Here is a 23,269-nt window from a genome sequence, read left to right as displayed (position 1 = left end):
CTCGCCAAGTTAATGCTTCCTTGGTACGATGGGGGGGTTGCACTCCCTGATATCAAACGATACTATTGGGCGTCTCAGTTGGCGGCTGTGAACCACGGGATATATGGTCCTGCCTTAAACCCGGCGTTCGAGATGGATAAACTCCTGCTTCCAGGTGGGGATTATAATAGGGCGCTGTACTCGGTGACCCCGGACACGCGGCTGACGGGACCCACGCGGGTGGCGGTGCGTGTGTGGCACGTGGCGAATGCTGCGATGGGGTGGAGGGATCGCTTGACTCGGGCGACGCCGCTGTATGCCTCTGGGCGGTTGGGCTGTTTGTGGAGATCGAAAGGCTTTGAGAAATGGGACATGATTGGTATATGTAAGGTGGGTGATCTTTGGGTGAAGGGAGCTTTCAAAACGTTTGAAATGCTTAAAAAGGAATATAAATTGAACGATAAAGAGTATTTCCGATATGCTCAAGTCCACCATGCGCTGTGTTCGGTTTTTCCGGACGCTGCTGCCATCCCCGAGTATTCTCCACTGGAGGATAGAGTGTTGGATGGCTATGTGCCCGACAGCACTATTTCTTTGATTTACAAGAAACTCATCAACGATCGCGCGGACTTGCTGCTCCGTCTGAGGGAAGCATGGACAGGCGATGGCTTAGAGCTGGATGATGAGGACTGGGTGTCGGCGGTGGCCTCCCCGAAGGAGGTGGCGATCCCGGCCCGCCTCCGGTTTGTACAGCTGAAGATCCTCCATAGAGTGTATGTCACAGGGCCCGGTTTGCTGCGTATGGGTTATTCGATGGATGGATTGTGTAAGCGTGGATGTGGCCTGCCGGGCACGTTCCTTCATATATTGTGGGAATGTCCGGAGATTGTGCGATTCTGGAACGGTCTCCATACTGTACTGGAGGGGGTCACGCACGTGGCCCTGTTGCCAGAGGCTAGGAGGTGTTTGTTGAATGTCTGGGAACCGAATGATTGCAATGCGGCACAGACGCAGTGGGTGACCTTGGGGTATATGGTGGCTAAGCGTAACATTGCACAGCTATGGGGCTCCCCGAGGCCACCCACGGTTGATGTATAGAAGGAGAATATGGACTGGTGTATGTTTAGGGAAAAGACGGTGTATGTGGCGAGAGGTAAGCCAGGGAAATGGAGTAGGGTATGGGGTCCGTGGAATTTATATCGAGGCCGTATCTGCACCCCGCCTTTGCCATTAGAGGTCGATATTGCTTTGACCCCCTAGCTGCGCATTCTGCGGGAGTGTGTGATGTGTGTTCCATGCTTTGTTTTCCCATTGCCCCCCTTCACCGCTTCTGGACCAGAATCGTTTTGGACACTGTATGTTGTTCCCCGTCCTGGGAAGAGCACGCTGCTATCTCGGACTCTCATTGCCTTGAGTGTGTGTTATGTTTAATAAAAAAGGAAACCGTTGTCTTAAACCGCTCCTGGCCTATGGCCATGGTCTGTTATAGGTGCTTACGGACTGCCGGGTACTTTGCCGCTGGTTCGTTTGAATGTATGGCGTTACACTGCGGGCCCTCGGGCTCTATAGCGGCCGGCCCTGGTGGTTGTAGGCCCTTGTATGTCTTTTATTGTGTGCTAACGGTTTCTAATAAAATAAAAATATTTAAAAAAAAAAAAAAGTGCTTTTCTCATGTGTGTACTTCAGTCCCGGGAGAGCGTGGTTCAGTAGCATTGTGCTCAGCAATTGGATGCTGTAGGAGATATGATTGAAGAGGGGACCAGATATCGCACGGGTGGGAAGAGGGGGGCAGAAGGTCAGCATACATGTACAATGTTCCTGACAATATAGGATATCCTGCATCCATTCTTTAAATTTGGGGGTCCGTCCCCTGCCCCAGCGGCAAGCAATCCGTCTCTTTGCGAGAAGGAGCGCCAGGGAAACATAGCGTCGCACCGATCTAGCTAGTGCCGCCGTGTGGCCCAAAAGCATAATTAGGGGTTCTTCGGGTACATGTAGTCCGGTCATTTGGTCTAGTGCCATCAGTACTTCTGTCCAGTAGCTCCGTATGGGAGGCCAGTCCCACGCTAGGTGTCGGAAGTCAGCCACCTCTCAACCACAGCGGTCGCAGCGGTCAGTGTCACGGAGATGGAGGCATTTTAGACGTGCGAGTGTGTAGTAGAGTCGATGGATATATTTATAGTGTATAATACGCAGTCTGCTGCTAGCAGATATTGTGCTAGTCTGCTGACAGCAAAACAACCATTGTTCGTCAGTCATAGGGGACCCCCATTCTTCCTCCCAGCGGGAACGAGCCAGAGGGGGAGTTTGTGTGCTGTCTCTCTGAGTGGTGAGGTAGAGCATCGAGGCCACGTGCCTGGGGTTGCTTTGTTGGAGGAGGGCATGTAGCGGGGCCATATTAGGGGTCCTCTGCGGGAAGCATGGGGTGAGGGCTTTCACATCTTGTCGCAATTTGAGATAAAAGAAGCCCTCTCGGGGGTGGGGGTGGCAGTGCCAAAGAATTCCTCACTGGTGCAGAATGTTCCCTTGTTATATAATTTCCCCCAGATTGTGATGGAGAGTTTGCGCAGGAGCCTGCAGCAGCCGCCCTCCTGTGTAATGGGGAGATCCAGTCTACCCTGGAGGGGAAGCAGGGGGGAGCATAGCGAAGGTGCGTGGAGACTGCGAGCCAGAGCATTCCAGGCGCTAATGGTGCATTCCACCGTAGTGGAGGACATGCGGCGAGAGATGGGAGGCGCGCTGAGAAATGCATAGCAGGGGGTCGGGAGCATATAGCCTTCTTCGATTGCGAGGTGCGGCATGTAGGGGGGGTGTTATCCAGTATGACGCAAAATGAGCCTGGGCACAGCTAAAATGTAGTTCCAAGTCCGGGATTTCAAAGCCTCCCTCTGCGAAGGGGCATGTGAGAGTGTCCCATTGCAGCCTAGCGTGTTTCTCTCCCCATGTGAGACGTATGAGTTGAGTTATGATGGCCTTGAAGAAATGCCGACTAGGGGCGTAAGGGATGTTAGTAAACAAGTAGAGTAATTTAGGCAGGATGATCATCTTAATTAGTGAGGCGCGTCCAGCTAAGGAGATAGGCATGGTGATCCATCTCGATATCTTATCGGTGCTGAGGTCTAGTGCGTGCCCACAGTTTTCTGTCATGAGGTCACTTTGGTTGCGAGTGATAACTATACCGAGGTACTTAACTGTTTCTTCGCACCACGCAAGAGGGTAGTCTGGGATGTACCGCGGAGTGGCGTCCATAAGAGGGAACATCTGAGACTTCCCCCAATTAAACTTAACCCCAGACAAATGACCAAAAAGGATGAACAGCCGTAGGATAGGGTTGAGGCTGTCTTCCGGATTGCAGAGGTATAGAGCGAGGTTGTCGGCGTATAAAGAAATGAGAACTTGTCTATTGGCTATATAAGGGCGTGTTCCCGATAGTGTTGGCGTATTTTGGCAGCCAGAGGCTCAATAGCCAGTACAAAGGGGGGTGGGGGGGCGAGAGAGGGCACCCCTGTCTGGTGCCCCTGGCTATCGTGAAGGGAGAGGAGCGAGCGCCGTTCACAAAGCTGCTTGCCTGTAGACCGATGTATAGCAGATTGATTGATGCCAAAAAGGGGGCAGGAAAGCCCATACGCTAGAGAACATATGCCAGGTAATCCCACTCTAAAGTTTCAAATGCTTTGGTGGCGTCGAGGAAGACCACCACCGCATTGATGTCAGGGTCAATATCCTTCAGGATGGCGAACAAGGTACGCAGATTATGAGAGGTACCTCTGCTTGGCACAAACCCAGATTGGTCAGGAAGGACCAGGGTGGTCATGAGGGGGCTAATCCGGTTCGCGATCAGTTTGGCTAAAATCTTGGCATCCAAGTTTATAAGGGAGAGGGGCCTACATGAATCGCACTGTGTGGCCGGCTTCCCAGGTTTCAGGATGGAGATTATAAGTGCCTCCCGCATTGTCTGGGGCAGAATGCCCGTCTTGCGAGCTTCCTTAAAGACATGTCATAATATTGGGATAAGTAAGTGGCGGTAGGTTTTTTATAAAACTCATCCGGGATGCCATCGGGGCCAGGGACTTTCCCCGATTGTAATTGCATTATAGCAGTTATGATCTCATCATCTTCGTGGTGCGCTAGAAGGAATTCCCGTTGCAGGTCGCCAAGCCAGGCAATCTCAGTGTCATCGAAAAAGGGGGTAAAATCGATGGGATGAGTCCTTTGTGAGGTATATAAGGTTTTGTAAAAGGTTCTAAACGTTGTGGTGATCTTGGGGTGTCTCTACGTATGTGGCCATCCTCGTCCTCAATTTCAAGGACAGTGTTGGAAAATTTGGGTGGGCGGATTAGAGCCGCCTTCCCTGGTCTTTCACCCTCCCCATAGCGTCGCGCCTGGTGATATTTCCCCCTGAATTTACACTCTTGTTCCGCCATCTCCTGATACTCAGAGAGAAGGTCTCTCAGTCACGATTGTAGTGTTTGGGTGGGGGCATTCTGCATCTGGGCTTCCGTGTGTTTGAGTTCGGTTTCTAGTTTTCGGAGTGTGGAGCGGATAGCTCTCAGGATGCCTCCGCCTTTGGTGATGCAGATACCGAGTATTGTGACCTTGAAGGCCTTCCATACCACAGAGTATTGCATGACTAAGTTTTCGTTGCGGGGAAAGAAGTCTTCTTTCTCCTGCTCGAGTTTGGATTTAAATACAGGGTCTAATAGGGTCTGCGGGGGTAGCCGCCAGGACAGGTAAGGCGCTTCCTCATGAGTGGGTGGAAGTGTGATGAGCACCAGCGAGTGGTCCGAGTAAGTGTGGGGGAGATGAAAGGCCAAAGACAGCCACGGAATCAATCCCCGAGAGAGGAGCCATCTATCGATTCTGGACCAGGAGGAGTGGGTCGTAGAGAAACAGGCTCCCTCTTTGTCGTGGGGGTGGAGTGCGCACCAGGCGTCAATGAGGCCGTGGTCAGTAACTATTTGATTGAGGGTGTGGTGCGCATTGGAGTAGTGATGAGGGTGTGGATGTGAGCAGTCTAGAGTTGGGTCTAAGGTAACATTAAAGTCTCCTCCCCATATTACGTGTGTTGAATCAATGGCGAGGATTTTGCCCCAAAGAATGCAGAAGAATTCTGGGTCATCCACGTTTGGCCCATAGCACGAGATGAAAGCAATGGACTGTGCAGCCAATCTGCCCCATAGAATACAATAGGGTCCCTTTGGGTCAGCATAGGATCCAATAGGGGTGTAAGGAAGTGTGTGTTTAACCAATATAGCTGTGCCATGTGCACAGGTATAATAAGAGGAAAAGCTCCTAGAGCTCGCCCAGCGAGATGCAAAAGTTGCGGGGGCGGTGGGGCTGAGGTGTGTTTCCTGAAGCATGGCGCAGTGTATATTGTGTCAATCTAGGTAGGAGAGAATATGACGGCGTTTGCAAGGGTCTCCCAGACCTCTCACGTTCCAGGTCAAGAAGTTGTGATTGGGTGGGCTAGGTCGGTTCTCCATGGCTGACTGTCAGAGGCATGTCGATGATCGGTGTATATGAGTCGTGTAGAGTGTCTATCCAGGTCATAATATAGTTGTTCACGTCAGTGGTAAGTGGCATGTAACAAACCCTTCTCCCGCCCCCCACCCACATCAGCAGCCCAATCCTGCTGTGTCGCAGACCCCCCATCCCATCCCCGATACCTCTTGCCTCCTGCTCCCAACAGGGGAGGGCAGAGGTAGGGTCCCGTAAACAGCAACCAAAACAGCATGGGGGTTCCCCGAGTGGGTAGCATCCAGAGGGCAAACCAGTAACCCCTCGCAGAGACGAGGGTGCCCAGGAGATATAGGAAACAAGGGCTCATCCGCCCCATCCGTGTTGAGAGATGGTCCCCTTGTGAGTGAAGGCCAGGGGCATGTATGGGGGAGACGCACCACTGTCCGCGCAGCGTGCTAGTTTAAGGCCTGTGGTTGTCTCAGTGATAAGGGAAAAGGGGACAGTACTCCCACCATGCATAGATGATAAGGTCTGCAGTCTTAGTGCTGTGAGGAGCCATTATTCTACATCCGATGTGCCGCCACTTCCTTTTAGATCTCGCTTGACCCAGCGCATGCGCTGGTCTGGGGAGACTTATTGAGAGGGCTCCAAAAAGTGCTACCAGGCCAGCCTAGAGCTACAGTGCATGTGCGCGGGCGCGCGCGTCGCGCTTACCGCGATTACTTTCACTTTCGCGGCCGCTTTGATGTTTGATCGTGATCGCGATCACTTTCACTTTCGCGGCCGCATGGCCGCTTGACATAGCCAATAGGTCTCGCTTTTGGGACCTTATAAGTATTTAGTTATGCATCTGTTGCATGGCTAAACACTTATAAGGTCCAAAGGCGAGACCTATTGGCTATGCCAATGCTTGTTTTAGTTGTTGTGGGGGGGAAGTGCGCCCGCGGTATCTCTGGGCAGGGTCTTGATGAAATCGTAGACGTGCTGCGAGTTAGTGAAGAAGTGTTGTTTCCCCAGATGGGTGACTTTTAAACGCGCTGGGTATAACATGGCGTAAGCAATGTTCAATTGTTGCAGTTTTTTCTTCACGGGATGAATTTGTGGCGTCCCTCTTGAATGGCCAGGGTTAAATCTGTATATAGGAAGATCTCGTTGCCCTCAAAGAGCACCTTTCCTTGTTCCCTTGCGAATCGGAGTGCAGTGTCCCGGTCTCTGTAATTAAGTAGTTTCGCCACGATGGGACGGGGAGGCGCGCCAGGGACTAGGCGAGGGGCCAGAGATCGGTGCGCTCGCTCTATGATGAAGACTGTGGAAAAGGCGTCTCTCCCAAAGGTGGTGGCCAGCATGCGTTCCACAAACTCTTCCATTTTCCTGTAGCTGTGGACTCCGGCACGCCTAGGATCCGAAGTTTGTTCCACCGCGAGCGGGATTCAAGGTCTTCGTTTTTTGCGGCTATGACCGTCAGGACTTTTTCCATATCAAGCGTTCTGTCTGCAGTTGAAGTGGAAGTGTCCTCCAGGTCTGAAATGCGGCGCTCCGTCTCCTTTATGAGCTCCTCATGTTTCACGCTTTTATGGGTGAGGGCGTCCATTCGAGGGTTCATGGCGTCCATTTTGTGGAGGATAAGCTAGATTGGACAACCAGTAGCAGCGCTTTGAGGTCTTCCGTGGACATGGGCTGTTCCGGAGCGGAGGCGCCAGGTTGGTCGTCTTCCATGCCCGCCTGTGTCCTCGTGGGTGTGCGAGCAGCAAAGTTTAGTTTGGGTTGTTTGCCATCAGTGCGCCCCATGATGTCAGGTGCAGTGAAGTGGAATTGTTCGATGGGAGAAAGAGTATGGCTCGCCTCGTGAGCGGGAGATGGAGTGCGGACTGTCTTGCGCTGGGTGGTGCGGATCTAGCGGTCAGTCAGCACAGAGGGTCTCAGGTCGCAGTAGGCCCACACAGCGTAATCGCCTGCGCCCCCGGAGATTCGGTCCGAGCGATGAGGCAGCATAGGTGCCGTTTCCCCGTGGTCCCCAGGGCAGTCGACCCCCCCCTGACTGTCGGGGTCGTCTCAATCGTCAGGCATCAAGTGCTGGACGGCAGGGGAAGACGGCGGAGCGAGGAACCCAAGGACGGCCCCAATCGGTGGCTGTAAGCGCTATGGGTCAAGGTATTGACGTGGAGGTGGCTGGGGTCCCAGTGAGAGCGGTCTGCAGGGAGGTCAGCGTAGACCAGGTGTACAGCTCAGGCACAGAGGAGCAAACTGGCAGTGGTGAGGGGGCCGAGGCCTGCCTCGCAGTTACGGCTCCCACAACGGCCTCGTAGACTGGGACTCGCTGCGTGGTGGTGTGAGGCGGCCCAGCCCAGGCACAGGTCCGCTTGTTTGCGGTGTGCAGCTGCGGCCCCGTCCATCCATGAAGGCCGCAGAGGTGTCACAGGATGGCAGCGGGAGCCTATCGTGGGGGCAGCGCGAGTGCCCCATGCAGCAGAGATGGAAAGGGGGTAAGGGCGATGGCGGCAGGTGGAATGTGGGTTGGCACTAGGGCGCACTCACCGGAGGTAGGCGTGGGGTCTTTCTCCGGTCCTCGGAATCCGGTGAGGCCGCAGGCGGTTTCCCTCAGCCCCCGGAGGGCTCCAGACAGCGTCAAGAGCTGGGCTAGCCGCAGCTGTGGCAAAGTGGCCCAGTCAGGCAGATCAGAGGTTGGAGGAACAGGCCCCAGGCAATGATGTGAGCACGAGTCCAACCACGGGCGGATCAATCTCAGTGATTATCCTGGCGTTCTCCGGCCTCAGGAGCGGTCGCTCGGTACGCAGCACCGTCCGAGGCAAGAGGTGAGCACCACGTTCCCAAGCGCGGGGTATCCGCTCTGATTCGGCAATCCGCGTCGCAGACGTTGGCAGTCCCCCAGGCGCCGGCGGTTCAGGGAGGCAGCCAACCGCTGAGGGAGGTGCAGCGGTGCGGCCCTGTCTCGGTGCACCCCGGTCTCAGCTCCGCTGCTCGGTGTATTATGCAGCAGTGGTGGCCACCATTTTAGGTCACCCAGTCCTCATGATTGTCGGGTCAGCTCCCAGGGGAATTAGGCTGTGATCGAAGAGAATGGCGGCTTCAGTAGGTAGCGGGTGGCATCCGCTTCACAGCTGTGTCCTTTGCAGTGGTATGGGGCGGAGTGAGAGCTGGATATCTGGCTGATAGTGTCCCAGGCAGAAGGAGCTTCACGTGAGTGCGGTCATCCTGCATGGCGCCTTCTAGCACCCCTACATAGATAGAAGAGTTACTAATTGACACCTCTGGTATGCAACTCAGTAAGATGTACAGGACCTGTTGGATATATAGTCCTTGATTTAGCAAATGGGCTTAAAGGTCTTAGACAGCCTGTGGCTGCTAAGCAAATATTGACCAGCCAGAGATGCATGGTTGGTCCTCTGCAGACAGTAGAATGCATTAGGTAGGGCCTTCTCCTTTCTCCTTGCTATTTCCCATTTGGTCTTTGAAACAGCAGATTAGAAATTGATGATCTCTCGGATATGTAGTTATCATTCTACAACTAGGTCTCTAAGCCCTGGGTTAACCTGGCGCTTGTGTGCAATTTCTGTCCAGCTGGGTGGGTTTGACTGCTTCTCTGCACATGAAACATGGAGGGTGTCCACCACAAAGTTTTTCCTCATCAAAGCTTGTCTGCTGTTTGTTTATAGGATCAGACTGAAAGTGCCGCCTATTCAATATACATTGACCAATTTGGCAAGCGGGCCTCCAGGCTCTCGACATGCTGGGGCTCATTTGCAAATTCTAGTCAGTGAGTCTAGTTGCTCCACAGCAAATGCAAGTTAACCTGGTCGCCTTTACCAGGGACCAAGTCCTTTTGTTGTCCCTGGCCAGCTCTGATGTACAATTGGAAGTGTTATACTAGCCTTTCATGGTATGCTCCATTCCTTTCCCCCAGTTCAAGACCAGGCCGAGGTTGGAGTTTACATATTGTTTTGTGTGGTTTAGCCCAAATGTCCTTTGGGTCCTTGTCCTCCAGTTAATTTTAAGCATGATGACTTCGAAGAATGCTTTTAGGCTGTCCTAATCTGTTCTTTAGCTTTGTGAAGAGCCTTCATTTTTGCAGCTTGTTGCAAGCTAATCGTACATGGTGTTTGCAAGCTCGGGCCTATTGGCCTTTGTTTTGTCTTTCTTCTGTGAGCTCAGTGCATTTTACGTTCAGGAAATATTCGTTTTGACACCCTCTGCAAAGTCTTCTATGGTAGGAAAAATAATTATCCTCAATCGGACTACCACCAGGGATTAATTAAAAATAAAATATTTCTTCCAAGGGCATCACAAGCGTAGGAGCAAGTGACTATGGTAACTAGTTGCATACCTGTCAGTGAGCCTGTGCTGTGGGGAGAATCCAGCTCTACCTACAGAAATGTACGTGTTGGCACTTGTAGTTTCCATGTGCCCATGACATGCATCAACCTACAAGCCTCAGCACACGTAGAGTAGCCGAAATTGGAATGGACTGTCTAAACATCACCCTCCTGCAGTGGCGTAACAAAACTTGAGCGGACCTCCTGCAAAGTACATCAAGGCCTGACCCCCCTGCTGAATGTTGAGCATGACAGGAGCAGCCCGAGCAATGTTAAAATTTGTTTCACTGACGGGCGTCAGTGTTTTTCATCCTCACCTGCACTCAGTGCTTAAAATGGAAAAAATAGATGTGCAGATCCCCTATGCCACAGTACTTGCTTGTTTCTGAGAAGTGTCGGCACTCTTCAATTACTATGACTCTTATGAATCCCCTCATGTACCTCTTGTGAACGTTATCGCTCCGATACCTTCTGATCTAGCTAGCGCTATATAAAACTCAAAATAATTATAATAAAAAAGTATTGCACCTCTGCTAAGAAGCGCAAGTACTCTTGCTCTCAAAATGTTTAAAAAGTGCCGGCACTCAGTATCTAGCCATTTAAAGTACTGCCCGTACTTCTAGATTATGGCAGTGGTCCAAATGATTACAGGTAAGAACAGAAAACACTTCCAAATCTCACAGCTATTCAGTGGCCTTGGGTTGCGTGTGGGGCCCTTGAAGGACGCAGAATGTGACGAGGGTACCCTGAGTTTATCAAATCTCACAGCTATTCAGTGGCCTGGGGTTGCGTGTGGGGCCCTTGAAGGACGCAGAATGTGACGAGGGTACCCTGAGTTTATCAAATCTCACAGCTATTCAGTGGCCTAGGGTTGCGTGTGGAACCCTTGAAGGACGCAGAATGTGACGAGGGTACCCTGAGTTTATCAAATCTCACAGCTATTCAGTGGCCTTGGGTTGAGTGTGGGACCCTTGAAGGATGCAGAATGTGACGAGGGTACCACGAGTTTATCAAATCTCACAGCTATTCAGTGGCCTGGGGTTGCGTGTGGGGCCCTTGAAATATTGGGTCTCTTGACGGGTGGGGTTTGATCCTTGCTGACCCCCACCCCGCCATCAGCATCTGCAGGGGCCAGAGTTCCGCCCTCCTTTGCTCCGTGCCACCACCTCCATCCAGATCTTCAAAGCGGATCTCAAATCTCTTCTATTCCAAAGACACTTTCAGAACTAATTCCTTCATTCTCAGACCCCGCCAGGAAGTTCGTTAGTCATTGTAAATTTGTTATATTTATTTATTTTTTGTACATTCCTTGCTTGCTGTGTTTGATATTGTGTCCCTCTTGCCTGCTGTGTTTGATTCTGTGTCCTGCTATTTTTGTACGTTCTATTTTGTAACATTTCTCTCATGTAACGTAACTGGTTCTATTGTACAGCGCTCTGACACCTTCGGGTAAAGTCCGCGCTTTATTAAAATGCATAAATAAATAAATTCATCTAAATCAGTAGATCTAATGGCATCAAAACCAGTGGGTCTAATGGTTTCAGCCCAGCAGCGGATAGACCCGCTCTTTAATAGACAGGAGCTGGGATGGAGACTGGCGCAATGGCTGACGCCGGTGGCTGCACACCGGGGCAGCTCATTCTGTATTCCTCGCTCGCCTCCCTCATTGATGGATTAGAGTTAGGCTGCAACTCGGATTGGGATGATCTCCCAGCATCCCTTTCGGCCAGAGGCATTAGCAAACAGCACCGACCGCTGCCGCCGCTCCAACTTACATTTCCTCGCAGAATTGGGTTATATGGATGGAGAGCTCCCGCGATGCCAGGTGCTGCCTCGTGAACTTTACTGTCGTCTTTTTTCCCTTTTTTCTAACCAATTAGCACGAGCCCCATGGGTGTCTGGAAATCAAAGGAACGTTGAATAGTGTGTTGGTATTCCTCCTTGCTTTTTCCGAGGACGAAGGGAGCTGGGGAGGCAGTATAGCCACAGCTGGGACTCCAGGTATTCGACGCAACTTCTTTGCCAATCCGATTCTGTAAGTGCGTTCGCTGCATCTAACCCATCGTTTCATCTTGATTGTAAGTGAGGGCTCTGTGGCGGCTGCCAGCGGCAGGTTGACGAGAGGTGTGTGTCAATGAAAGGGGCTGTGCGGTATATATAGTACGACATTTACCTTTTGTCAATGTTCGTGGTGTTGAGCTACTTTCCTTTCTGGGAGTGGGATTGTGTTTTGGGAGAAATCGCCAGAATGTCAGGCTAGGGCAGTGTCTGCCATCATGCAATGTGTCTCAAGGCGTTGTGGTAAAAGGACTGCATTTTATTTCGCCCTTCAGGTGGAAGGAATGGCGCGTATGGGCCCCAGGCAAATTCGCATGTTTTACGACGTATGTGTACTAGTGCATGTTCGCTCGGGCGGTTTGTAGGACTATTTTGCTACTGTAGTCGACTGGTCCTGCATGTCTTATCTTTGGAACCTGCTGCGGGGCTGTACTGCCGTATATGTTGGTAAATAAACGTTGGTGCATGTGCTCGTTTCGTCAGACGTGAAGGGCGGTGACTGCGGAGTGCGGGGCACGGACAGAGGGCACTCGCCGCCGGACAGCAGCGTGCTCTCCCAGGAGACGCAGAGACAGGCTTACAGCTCGGGACCCCCCTGTCATATGTCGCTTTTTATCCGGGCCAGCCAGCCGATGTGTGGCGCAGCAGCAGATTGACATCTGGCCGCTTTAGCGCATTAGGGATTGCATGTCACATATCTAGCTGCCCTGGATTTAATTTACCAGTCGATTTATGTATTCAGTGTACTCGCAGTGTAGCTACTGTTTCACTACCTTTCCGCTATGTTTAGGAGAAAATATGTTAATTTTAGTAAAGTTTAACACGATTGATCATACGTGTAGTTAATTTTTTTTGTAGAAGGATTAAACAAAAACAGGATGCCTTCCTGAAAACCCAGACCAGCAGCGACGCACGTTACCAGCATAACTCCACAGCACCTAGCGATGGGCAGGCTTCTGTAAATGTCCTGCGGACCCTCGGCAGCTGTAGGTTTCTTCTGACTGCAGAATTGGTGGCGGTTGCCTGCATAACCCATCAAGCAGCCTGCGGCGTTACTGCTCCCTTCCTCCTCAGCCTGATTGCTGATGTATCTATTATGTAGCACAGAGCGCTTAAGTATGACCTTGGAACCTGCCTCTCCTCGTGGTGGGGATGTTGCAGCAGGATGCTGAGGCAGCAAAACATCTCCATTCCTTTAAAGAGACAGTACCCCACCTCGCACACATACACCTGTATTTACTATTCTGACACCACATCCGCGTGGATAATATAGGATACGTTGTTCAGAGGATCACATGAAATATTTCTGCGGTAACAGATTTTGAAAACGCTCTCTCTAAAATACTTTTGCGCAATATGGAGGAAGTCCTGGTTCCCTTGTCCTTCCAGGGATTTGTCTGACTCAGACTCTGTTTACCAACATTGAGAACACGTCCAGTTGCTCTGGTGTATATGATAGTTATTTTTACACCCCACATCCCCAACATTGCATACGTATTTATTTGAGGACCGGCCTTTGTTCCTAATGGAGTGTGTATTCGCGATTACCTATGCGTCTTTTGACACTGGGGTAGTTACACAGCAGACTGAAGCTAATATGAGATTGCGTTTAGTTTTTCGATGCAATCACACAAATGTCCCTTAACAGTCTACAGGGACTGGACCCCACAGAGGTTGTCCTTGCAGAGATAGTATTTGTCTGGATTTAGCAGTATTGTGAGAACCTTTCTGGTCCTCACAACATTTTTAAAACAGAATCACTCATTCTCACTCCTCTCTCGCTCTTTTGGGCTTTGCTTTCTGAAGAGACCAGGTGTTAGGGCAAAGACCATCTCCTAAAATAGCAGGAGAGAAGATTAGACAGCTGCCTTGAAATTACAAATCTGCACCAAGAACAAAAGATGTATTGGGTGGACAGTGAATATTTGAGTGTAAATTGATTCAGATTCAGAAGCACTTTATTGCTAAGAAATATAATAGTATAGAAATATTACACTCATTTCCAATTCCTAAAAAATAGACAATTTTAGTGACCTAAAAAGTAACGCATGGTTGGATCATTAACCACGCATACTTATAAATCATACAATTTAAAACTATATAAATATAAACATTTCTTCCCATCCAAACCCAATACAATCCACAGCCCAGAGTTTCGCATATATATAAAACATTTCACTAAAAATAATAAAAGTTTGACCAATCGCAAAAATGTGAATTCTGCCCCAATCAGCATTTTTAGGCCTGTGGGATTAACTCTCCCTGTATAACCTTGCTTAGTGTCTCAAAGGTAGTGTGAATTGCCAGAAAGATAAAGGCGATGTTCATGAAACATGTGCTGGTTGGCTGAACATATGTGGTTAGTTTGGAACAGTTTTATATTGGATATGGAACACAAACCAGCTTAATATGTAACACAATGAGTGCTGGGCCCAAATTTTTGGTCAGAAGCCTGCAGCCGTTGCTAAGAATATCAGGGGTGCCGAATACCAACGCTACACACGCTTGAGTCCACCATATGTCTCTTTCTCTCACCACCAGTGCTTTAAATGGGCCGGTACTCACCAGTACTGAGTACCGGCACTTCTTATTTTTAGCACTCGGAGTACCGGCACTTCTCTGCTGCCAAGGAGAGTACCGGTACTCATAAACGGTAGGCGCATTGGCTGCTAGTGCTGGTGACCTGTCTGACAGCCAAGGCATGTCTGTAGCCGTGACTGGTGAGCAGAGCCCCCGCTGAAGCTGAGCCCCCGCTGAACTATTCAGCGGGGGCTCATTTGTATACCGTCCTGGTGTTGACCATCATGCTTTGTTGCAATAGGGCTTTGGGAGGGCAGCCGACCAGCGGGAGGCTCGCCGTCCCGGGGGGTTTTGGGCTGGGGGGGGGGGGGCATCCGGAGCACGGGAATAGCCCTTCCGGGTCTTGGGCTCCATTGGGCTGGTTAGGCTCCTTGGGCTACTTTTGGGCTGGGGGGGTTTATAGCCGGCCATTTTGTGTAGCGACCCACCATTTGGTGGATCGTGACACAACGGCCGGCTGGGGGTGTTGGGGTCTGTTTTGTCCCGCCCTCCCTCCCTTCGAGCTGGTGGGCCCCCACCCCTCTTTTAGGGGTTGGGGGGGGGGGGGTTCTGGTTGGAAGCCGGGGTGGTTTTCTTGGGGACAGGTGCGTCGGGGAAGGAGGCTTTGTGGGGGATTTGTCGCTGGAACAGATGCTGGTGTGGTGCACTAGGAGTTGGGGCGCTTTTTCCTAGGTCATGGGGGACATCTACTGATTTGTGTTTACGGCGGGGTAGGACATAAGAATTTACCTAGTTAGGTAGGGTAGGAAAGTTAGGAATTGTAAGTTGTTTTATGATTGTTGCAGGGGGGGAAACATTTTTAGGGGAGGGGGTGGGGGGGCCAGATAGGAAGGCTAAATTTAGTGAGGAGTAGTTTTGTACGGCACAGGCCAAGGGATGTTTCTATGTAAGGTGCACCTGTTTCCAATAAAGCGGCCTTTTTCACACCAACAATCTGGCCTGTGGTCTGTGTTGCCCCCCCCGTAGGGCCCAAACACCGGATCTAGCCAGCTCAGTGACAGCGCAATTAAGAAAGCAAAAGGTTAGGAGGTTAAAATGGCTTTAATCCTACCCGATTCTTTTGCCCGAGTGTGTGCTTATATTTTTCTGTTTGCCTGTGCCTGTTTTTGTGTGAGGAGAAAAGCGAGAGTAAGGGAGAGATTCGATACACTGTTGGGAGGTATATTAAAAGGGTGTGTGTGTGCGTGCGTGCGTGTGTCTGTCTCTCTCCAAGCAACAGTATGGAAGCTGCAAATATTATATAACAAGGAAATGTTCAAACATCACCGCGTTTGACTGTCGTTTTGTGTAATGAATTAACCTGTTTCATTTATAGAAACTCATTTCTCATGTGTTTTGGTATGTGCTGCAACTAGTATTGAAGTCATTAGGTATCAGCATGTCTTGCTCTTAGCCCCGCACTTATCCCCGCCCACTCGCCCCATTTAAATGTGTTGCACTATTTTTTTCCCATTTAAAGCACTGCTCACCACTAGACACTCACTGCCCCTTTTTCGCAGTCTTGCAGGTTCGCTTTCATCCTTGCTTTCTTTTTGTCACTGTTGTTTTTCAGTTTTTCTCTTTCTCCCCGCCCCAAGTGCTTTTCTCTCTTTTGGTCTCAGTCAAAGACTGATGAGGAAAAACAAGTGCCAGCCCCAAAAATGAGCCCAGGTGGGCTCCACCTGCAACCATCGACACAAATTAGGCACTGACACGGACTAAAGAAAAAGTTTGGAAAATAAAATGCTGAGACTAATTAACTTATGGACTTTATTTCATTAGGGTAACTGCATGTACTAAGGTGTCAGAGGTTTAATACATTTAAAATAATATAGTTTTTGAAATTTCATGATTCCAGTATAGCCAGCCATATGTTGGTGTAGGGATGTTAGGTGTGCCTCCATTATTATGTTGTATCTCAGTTCTCTTACGCTTCACATACAAGGTTCCTTTGTTCTCAAGCCAGGTTCTATTAGTCAGATATTGTTTTGTAACTTTAAGCGTTGTGTTTTTTCTCTGGTGACATGCTCTCTATTTTAAAATAATCCTCCCCTGGAGGCATGCTTCAGATTTTCAGGTTTTGTACATGACTTGGGTGTTAAAGGCCTATGCAAGAAGATCTTTGTGTCTTAAAAAGAAAGTCAGTGCCAGACTTTAACTGGGTTTTGCATTGTCGGTAGGGTGCGTCAGTGTGAGTTTACACAATCTTACAGTTATGATGTTCTCAAAAGGCTATTGGCACTGCTGCATTTTCACTTTCTTAAATGAGATTTACTAGTCCCAGAGCTTTCAAATGTTTCTTGTAGTTCCTCTGGTTTCAATTTGACCCTTTGCTAAAGTGCAAAGTTTAAACTTTTATTAAAAACACATTTAGTCTGGTTTGTGTTTAGTGCATCAGACAATTTATAAATCTAAAAAGAAAACTGTGCTAGATAAACTGCCATTATATGCCAGGCTACATCAGTGAAAAATTAAATAGCATTTAAAATCTGTTTATGAATTGTCTACAAAAAACTACAGGGGTTTACACTCGAGATCTTAAACAGAAAAATGACGATGCGGATGGCGCAGGATGACTGCCAAACAGAGAGCGATTTGGCTTGGGAGGCAACTAGAAATTAAATTGTGAACCAAAAAAAGTGGTTTACCAGGATTTATGCTGGTTGACGGCAAAAAGAGAAGCACATTTGCCAAGTGTATAAAGGGTGTACTTTGCAGCAAATTTCCCAGGAAAGTGGCAGGATCGGCAGCGGATGGGGATCAAGAGACCCAAAACGGGCATGGCAATTATGCCACGAAGAACGGGAAGCAAATCAAGTTTACAAATGTCAGGTTCCGTGTATTTAACTTAGCCTCACATAATCTTTCTTTGATTTGATCTTTAACAGGTGCTTAAGGACAAGGCGGTTGGCTTGGAGGTTTCTCATTCAGCAATCCGTAGCGATGCTGTCTGAATTCTTTGGATGAACGTCATCCCGAAATTTGTGCCTCATGCAATTGCCAGTGGCCAGTTCTATTAAACCACTTCTCATGCCATTTCTTTCCCCAATGTAGGTGTGGGAACTATTTGGAATGTCACACCTTTTGATATAGGATTGAGGTTAGGTAGGACATATGCCAGATACCACAACACAGAAATCTAGGGTCCACTCAAAAAGAAGAAGATCAAGCAATTCAAACATGTAAATTGTCTAAACATGAAACGTGAATCCCATCAGCCACCAAAATAGCAGCCCACATCATTTGGGATCCGATAGCCCTGTCTGAGCCATCAGAAAAGTCAAGGCTGCAGATAGTTCGGGCACCTCTCTATACATCTTGAGATGAGGTGTCTATCAAGTGATAGTGTGGCTGACAAACATACGTAATGATGACAGAAGCAGTGCAAAAAAACAATAAATTTTTAAGGAAAGTGATGTTAAACATGCCCAATGGAAGGAAAAACTATTTATTAATGTCTATCCATGTGGCAACAGTTAAAAACAGTGTAGACGCAGTTTTGACAAAATAACTGCACAAGTCCAAAAATTAGGTCAACATGTTTCAGCCGATGGTGACTATTAATCCGGCTTTCGTCAGGACCAAACAGAACCTTTGCTACTGCTGTATAATAGTGTGAAATCAAACTTAAACTAAATTTAACCCCAGTGCAAACCAATTAGTTTGTTATAAATTTTCAAACCTCTCCTTACGATTTGTTAGGGGAGCATCTTCATTTTAATCCCATCTATAGTACGGGAGACCGCCTCACCTCACCTGGCATCCTGCTCAGATAAAAGTGGCTCCGCTCTGTCCGTCGGTACCACGGAGCATTGACCCTCCCTTTGACCCTCCTTTGATATATTCTTATATCTTGTTGTATAAGGACATATGCCAGCCCACATCAAACTCCCCTCTCATCTTTGTCTAAGACTGTACTTGGAATGTGGCTTGGAGGATTGAGGCTTTTTACAAGTATTTCACTCATCACCTTTTGTTGTTTTACATTTCTCTCAAGGCAGGCAACACAGCTTTATCGCACTTGTCACAGGCAGCTGAATAATCTCATGTTTGGCTGTTTTCTGCTTTGCTCTATTTGCAGATTTTTCATTCAGTGTAAACAGCAGAGCTTCCTCTCATGTGTCACCAACAGCAGAGATATCCTGAACTGGTAATAGGCAGCAGAGTGAGGTCTTCCTTGGCCATACCTACCTGTCTGCTTATCTATCTGGCTGTCTATTTGGTCTGGGCGCCTATTTACATCCATCCTTCTCTCAAAGCAGCCGGGGACATAGATCCTCAAGGACAAAGACCCCTGTATCACGCAGAGGCGGTGAATACGGGGACTTCAGGGAAGTGGACCTCAGTCAGCTCTGGGGGAAACAGAAAACCCTCTTAGACCAGGAAACATCAGACACTAAAATTCCCATGGCTCCTTATGTTGCCTATACTTACCCAGAGAGTTAGTGCCATGACCTCAATTAACGTATAAAGCCCAAACTTCCTCACAGTAATGGATAATGTCCAGATTTAATGCCAAGATCATTGATAAAGCTGTTACTCACCTGACATAATCCTCAGATCGACTCTGTTCATGGTCCTGATCAGGCCCACTGCCACCTTTAATTGACGCTCTGTCATAGTGGACACCGTGCTGATAATGACATTCATTAGTGGCAAAAGGTTTTATTCTTCACATAAAACCCCCACAATGGCAGAGCGCTTTCAGATTCACCAGGTTAGCTCTGTAGGTGTCAGTGCATATCACAGCCTAACACAGTTTACACAGGGATTTCACTAGTTTGAGTAGGTTATTCTGGTTGTGTTCGTGGTCTCGGAAAAGAAACTAAAACAGAACCTACCCTTAGAAGTTTGCATAATTTCGTTGTTCTCTGCTCCAGTTTTCTCCATTAGGGATGATAAATAAATGTATACCCTGTCTTTTTTCACGGTGGACTTATTCCAATGATGCATTTTTTGAATACACCTTAGAAATACATCTTACAAATTTCCCATGTTAGCACCTTGCTTGATATGAAGGTAATAGAGTATTCTATAATGTACCATGGGTAGCAGGACTTTACATGGTGTAAGTTTGCAAAAAATTCATACTACATGTTACTTTGGCACAATACAACTGTGTCGTATCCTAATAATAATGATTGTTAAAGTTTTTCTAATAGGATTCTGCTGTATTATGCATAAGTAGCAAGATTTCAGATTGCTTACGTGTGATATTTTCATAATTTCAATGAAAATATGAGTGTCATTCAACAACATGAGTGACACTTTCTCGCAAGCAAAATCAAGCAATGAAGACGAGGAAAACATAAATATCAGAACTTACACCCATTGAAGGAATGAGAAACTTTAAGAAGATCTTAAAACTGCTGCAAAGTACCAGAAATGGAAAGGCACTGACCTAGTGCTGCATGAAGGCTGTGGGTCGCTGCAGCCAGGCCCCAGATTCAGGGGATTTGAGGGAATTGGGGGTGTGAGAAGTCTACATACATGGTTTTGCTGCCTGGAGACTGTGGTGCTGCAGCCAGGCCCCAGATTCAGGGGATTTGAGGGAATTGGGGGTGTGAGAAGTCTACATACATGGTTTTGCTGCCTGGAGACTGTGGTGCTGTAGCCAGGCCCCAGATTCAGGGGATTTGAGGGAAGAAGGGGGTGTGAGAAGTCTACATACATGGTTTTGCTGCCTGGAGACTGTGGTGCTGCAGCCAGGCCCCAGATTCAGGGGCTTTGAGGGAATTGGGGGTGTGAGAAGTCTACATACATGGTTTTGCTGCCTGGAGACTGTGGTGCTGCAGCCAGGCCCCAGATTCAGGGGATTTGAGGGAAGAAGGGGGTGTGAGAAGTCTACATACATGGTTTTGCTGCCTGGAGACTGTGGTGCTGCAGCCAGGCCCCAGATTCAGGGGATTTGAGGGAAGAAGGGGGTGTGAGAAGTCTACATACATGGTTTTGCTGCCTGGAGACTGTGGTGCTGCAGCCAGGCCCCAGATTCAGGGGATTTGAGGGAAGAAGGGGGTGTGAGAAGTCTACATACATGGTTTTGCTGCCTGGAGACTGTGGTGCTGCAGCCAGGCCCCAGATTCAGGGGATTTGAGGGAAGAAGGGGGTGTGAGAAGTCTACATACATGGTTTTGCTGCCTGGAGACTGTGGTGCTGCAGCCAGGCCCCAGATTCAGGGGATTTGAGGGAATTGGGGGTGTGAGAAGTCTACATACATGGTTTTGCTGCCTGGAGACTGTGGTGCTGCAGCGAGCCCCCAGATTCAGGGGATTTGAGGGAATTGGGGGTGTGAGAAGTCTACATACATGGTTTTGCTGCCTGGAGACTGTGGTGCTGCAGCGAGGCCCCAGATTCAGGGGATTTGAGGGAAGGGGGTGTGTGAGAAGTCTACATACATGGTTTTGCTGCCTGGAGACTGTGGTGCTGCAGCCAGGCCCCAGATTCAGGGGATTTGAGGGAAGCAGAGGGGTGTGAGAAAGCTTCATACATATAGCTGCCAAGTTTTCAGATTGTGTGACTTATCCATGGTTTCAGTGCACTTATCTGTGACTCTCAACTTCAAAATGTGTGACGCTTAGTGTTACATTTTTCTGCGAGTAAACCCAAGCAATGGAAAGAAAAAAATATTAGAAATTACACCTATTTGATCAATGAGAAGCCCTAAAATATCTTTAAACTGCTCCATAACCCCCTGAAATTGAAGGTTAACATACTGATAAGAAACTATTTGTGTACCAAGAAAATATAAAAGTACAACATTCATCATAAAAAGTCTGACACCCCCATACCATTGCACTTTATTGCATCACAACTATACAGTTAAGTACGTGCTGCAGACATCAAATAAACACAGAGTTTATATTTTGATGTTCCAGCCAGTACAAGAATAAGGAAAATCACAGCTGTTAAATATTTTTACTCTTTATCTGTATACTTCACAGAAAAAATATAAATAGAAAGCACGTTTAAATGTGTTCCAGGGATAACCCATGACTAATACTTAAAGTAAATAAACAAACACAGAAATTGCACGTTCAAATGAATACGATTTGCTTCCAGTTAGTATAAGTCACGTCCAGGATCCAGGCCTTATCAGACTCTTCAAACCACGACTAATGGCCGGTAATTTTCTCTTGGAACGGTATCAACCATAGGCAGAATGCATGACTCACCCGAGTGCTGCCATTCCTCAGCTGCAGTTTAACCCCTTCAGCGCGGCGCAGATTTCCGCGCCACGCTGAAGGTTCTGAGTGCGGGCGGGGCCATGACGGAACGGTTCCGTCATAAGCACAGCCCAACCGACGTGCATGACGGAACCGTTCCGTCATGCGCGTCGAAGGGGTTAAAGCTGTCTCAGAGCACACCGCGAGTCATAGGCAGCTCTCCTCAACAGTGTCTCGCTCTGGCTGGTGGCATTTTTCAGTGATTAGAGAACCCCTTTGAAAGTTGTTTTCCGGCGGACCCGCTTTAAGCAGCAGTTATGCCCTACCTGGGGGCAGGCAGGACAGCGAAACAGGGGGCGCCAGTCACGTGCGCCAACGACCCTGTGAAGGCTTCTTTATGTTAGCACAGAGAGCAGCAGTGCACAGTAAGTGCATTGCCAATTACGTATCACGTGGACCTGAGACTCACACTCTCTCTGGATCTGCGGCGGATTAAGAAAGCGAAAGTTTAATTTGCCCACCACTCATTCATTGGCTCTAATCCCAGCACAAACTGATGACAGTGTCAACCAACAACGCAAGGTGCCGCCTCCCGATTCATTCAGTGCAGGCCTACTGCGGGGTGATTTTCTCATTAATAGGAACTGTTGTAAGTTGTCCTCTGTGACAGCTACGTCATGTGATGCTGTGCTGCGGCCGGGCTGACGGTGAGGCAGGCTGATTGAATGCAGCCCGCCCCCAGGCCGCGGCACGGTGGGTACCAACTCGAATAAAATTATAATTTGTTTGCAGTGCATCCTAGTATGTGTGCAGCAGGCTGTGATCATACAGCACACCGTGTGTGCACTGCACTCTACCAGCAGCGCACCAGGTTTATGCTGCTTTACCTGTTATATTATAATAACAGAGTACAGCCATCGCTCGGGCCGTAGCGCTTGACAGGCAGAGTCGCTAATATGCGTGACTTCGCATTTTAGTGCAGTGATGCGGACCACCCCACTGAAATGCGTTAGTCTAATGCCTGATGCGTGGTACTTGGCAGGGCTGATTATGAATTTGGTGCACGCTTGCACCCTGGTGAAGCTGTCTGGTGGTGTTGGTTAGTTGGTAAATGAGAAGTGGTCTGAGCCTTCAGCTTACTCATTGCAGATGGACTGTGCCGTTGGCTGGGTGTTTGCCTAAAACTCTAGTATGATGACAGAAAGCCAGGAGCATTGCTACCCACTGCCAGCTGACGAAGTTATGGTAGCTTAGCTGGTGCATGTTAAAAATCTTTTATGGTGCATGGACAGTGAGACGACTGAGCACACGTGTAGTGAGGGCTCGAGTTGAGGGTAGACGCAGGTAGACGCTGTCTACCCAGTATTTTCGGAGGGTGGACGACACCTATCCTCCTGCTGGCCGCTTTCAGCAGAGTACCACATTACTTGCTTATTTCTCCCAGATTTACAGAAATATGCTGAAACTGTCCCTGTGTCATTTTCTGACAGCAGGACACTTTCAGCAGCATCTGCACATTGTCTACCTTTGTTCTACATGTAGGCGGTGTAGGGGCTAATCTGATGCAAGCTGGGCCCATAACAGAGGCCGAAGTTAATGGTCCTTTAGGGCTCTTTTTTAGGTCTTGCCTAGTTGTCTTTCGAGACATGCTGTATCTAGTGTATGAGCATTGAGCACGTCCATCACTTGTGATTGGCTCATTCATGTGCTTTTCAAAAA

General features: G+C 48.8%; 1 protein-coding gene across 3 annotated transcripts in view; it reads left to right on the top strand.

The window, feature by feature from the left end:
• Positions 1-23,269, top strand: part of TTC39B (tetratricopeptide repeat domain 39B) — a 513,680-nt gene that overhangs the window by 283,577 nt on the left and 206,834 nt on the right. The window contains exon 1 of one of the 3 annotated variants that reach the window (XM_085633829.1): positions 11,558-11,595. The exons of the other annotated variants lie outside the window; for them this stretch is intronic. Within the exon in view, the coding sequence (XP_085489955.1) occupies positions 11,573-11,595 (23 nt within the window). The 5' untranslated portion in view covers positions 11,558-11,572. Of the gene's footprint in view, positions 1-11,557; positions 11,596-23,269 lie in introns of those variants that run through there. 3 annotated transcript variants of the gene reach the window in all.

Source organism: Triturus cristatus, chromosome 2_1 (assembly GCF_964204655.1).
Source record: "Triturus cristatus chromosome 2_1, aTriCri1.1, whole genome shotgun sequence".
In the NCBI taxonomy this organism is placed as follows: Eukaryota; Metazoa; Chordata; class Amphibia; order Caudata; family Salamandridae; genus Triturus; species Triturus cristatus.
The sequence above is the reverse complement of the archived record's forward strand: the minus strand, read 5'-3'. Positions and strand labels throughout refer to the sequence as shown.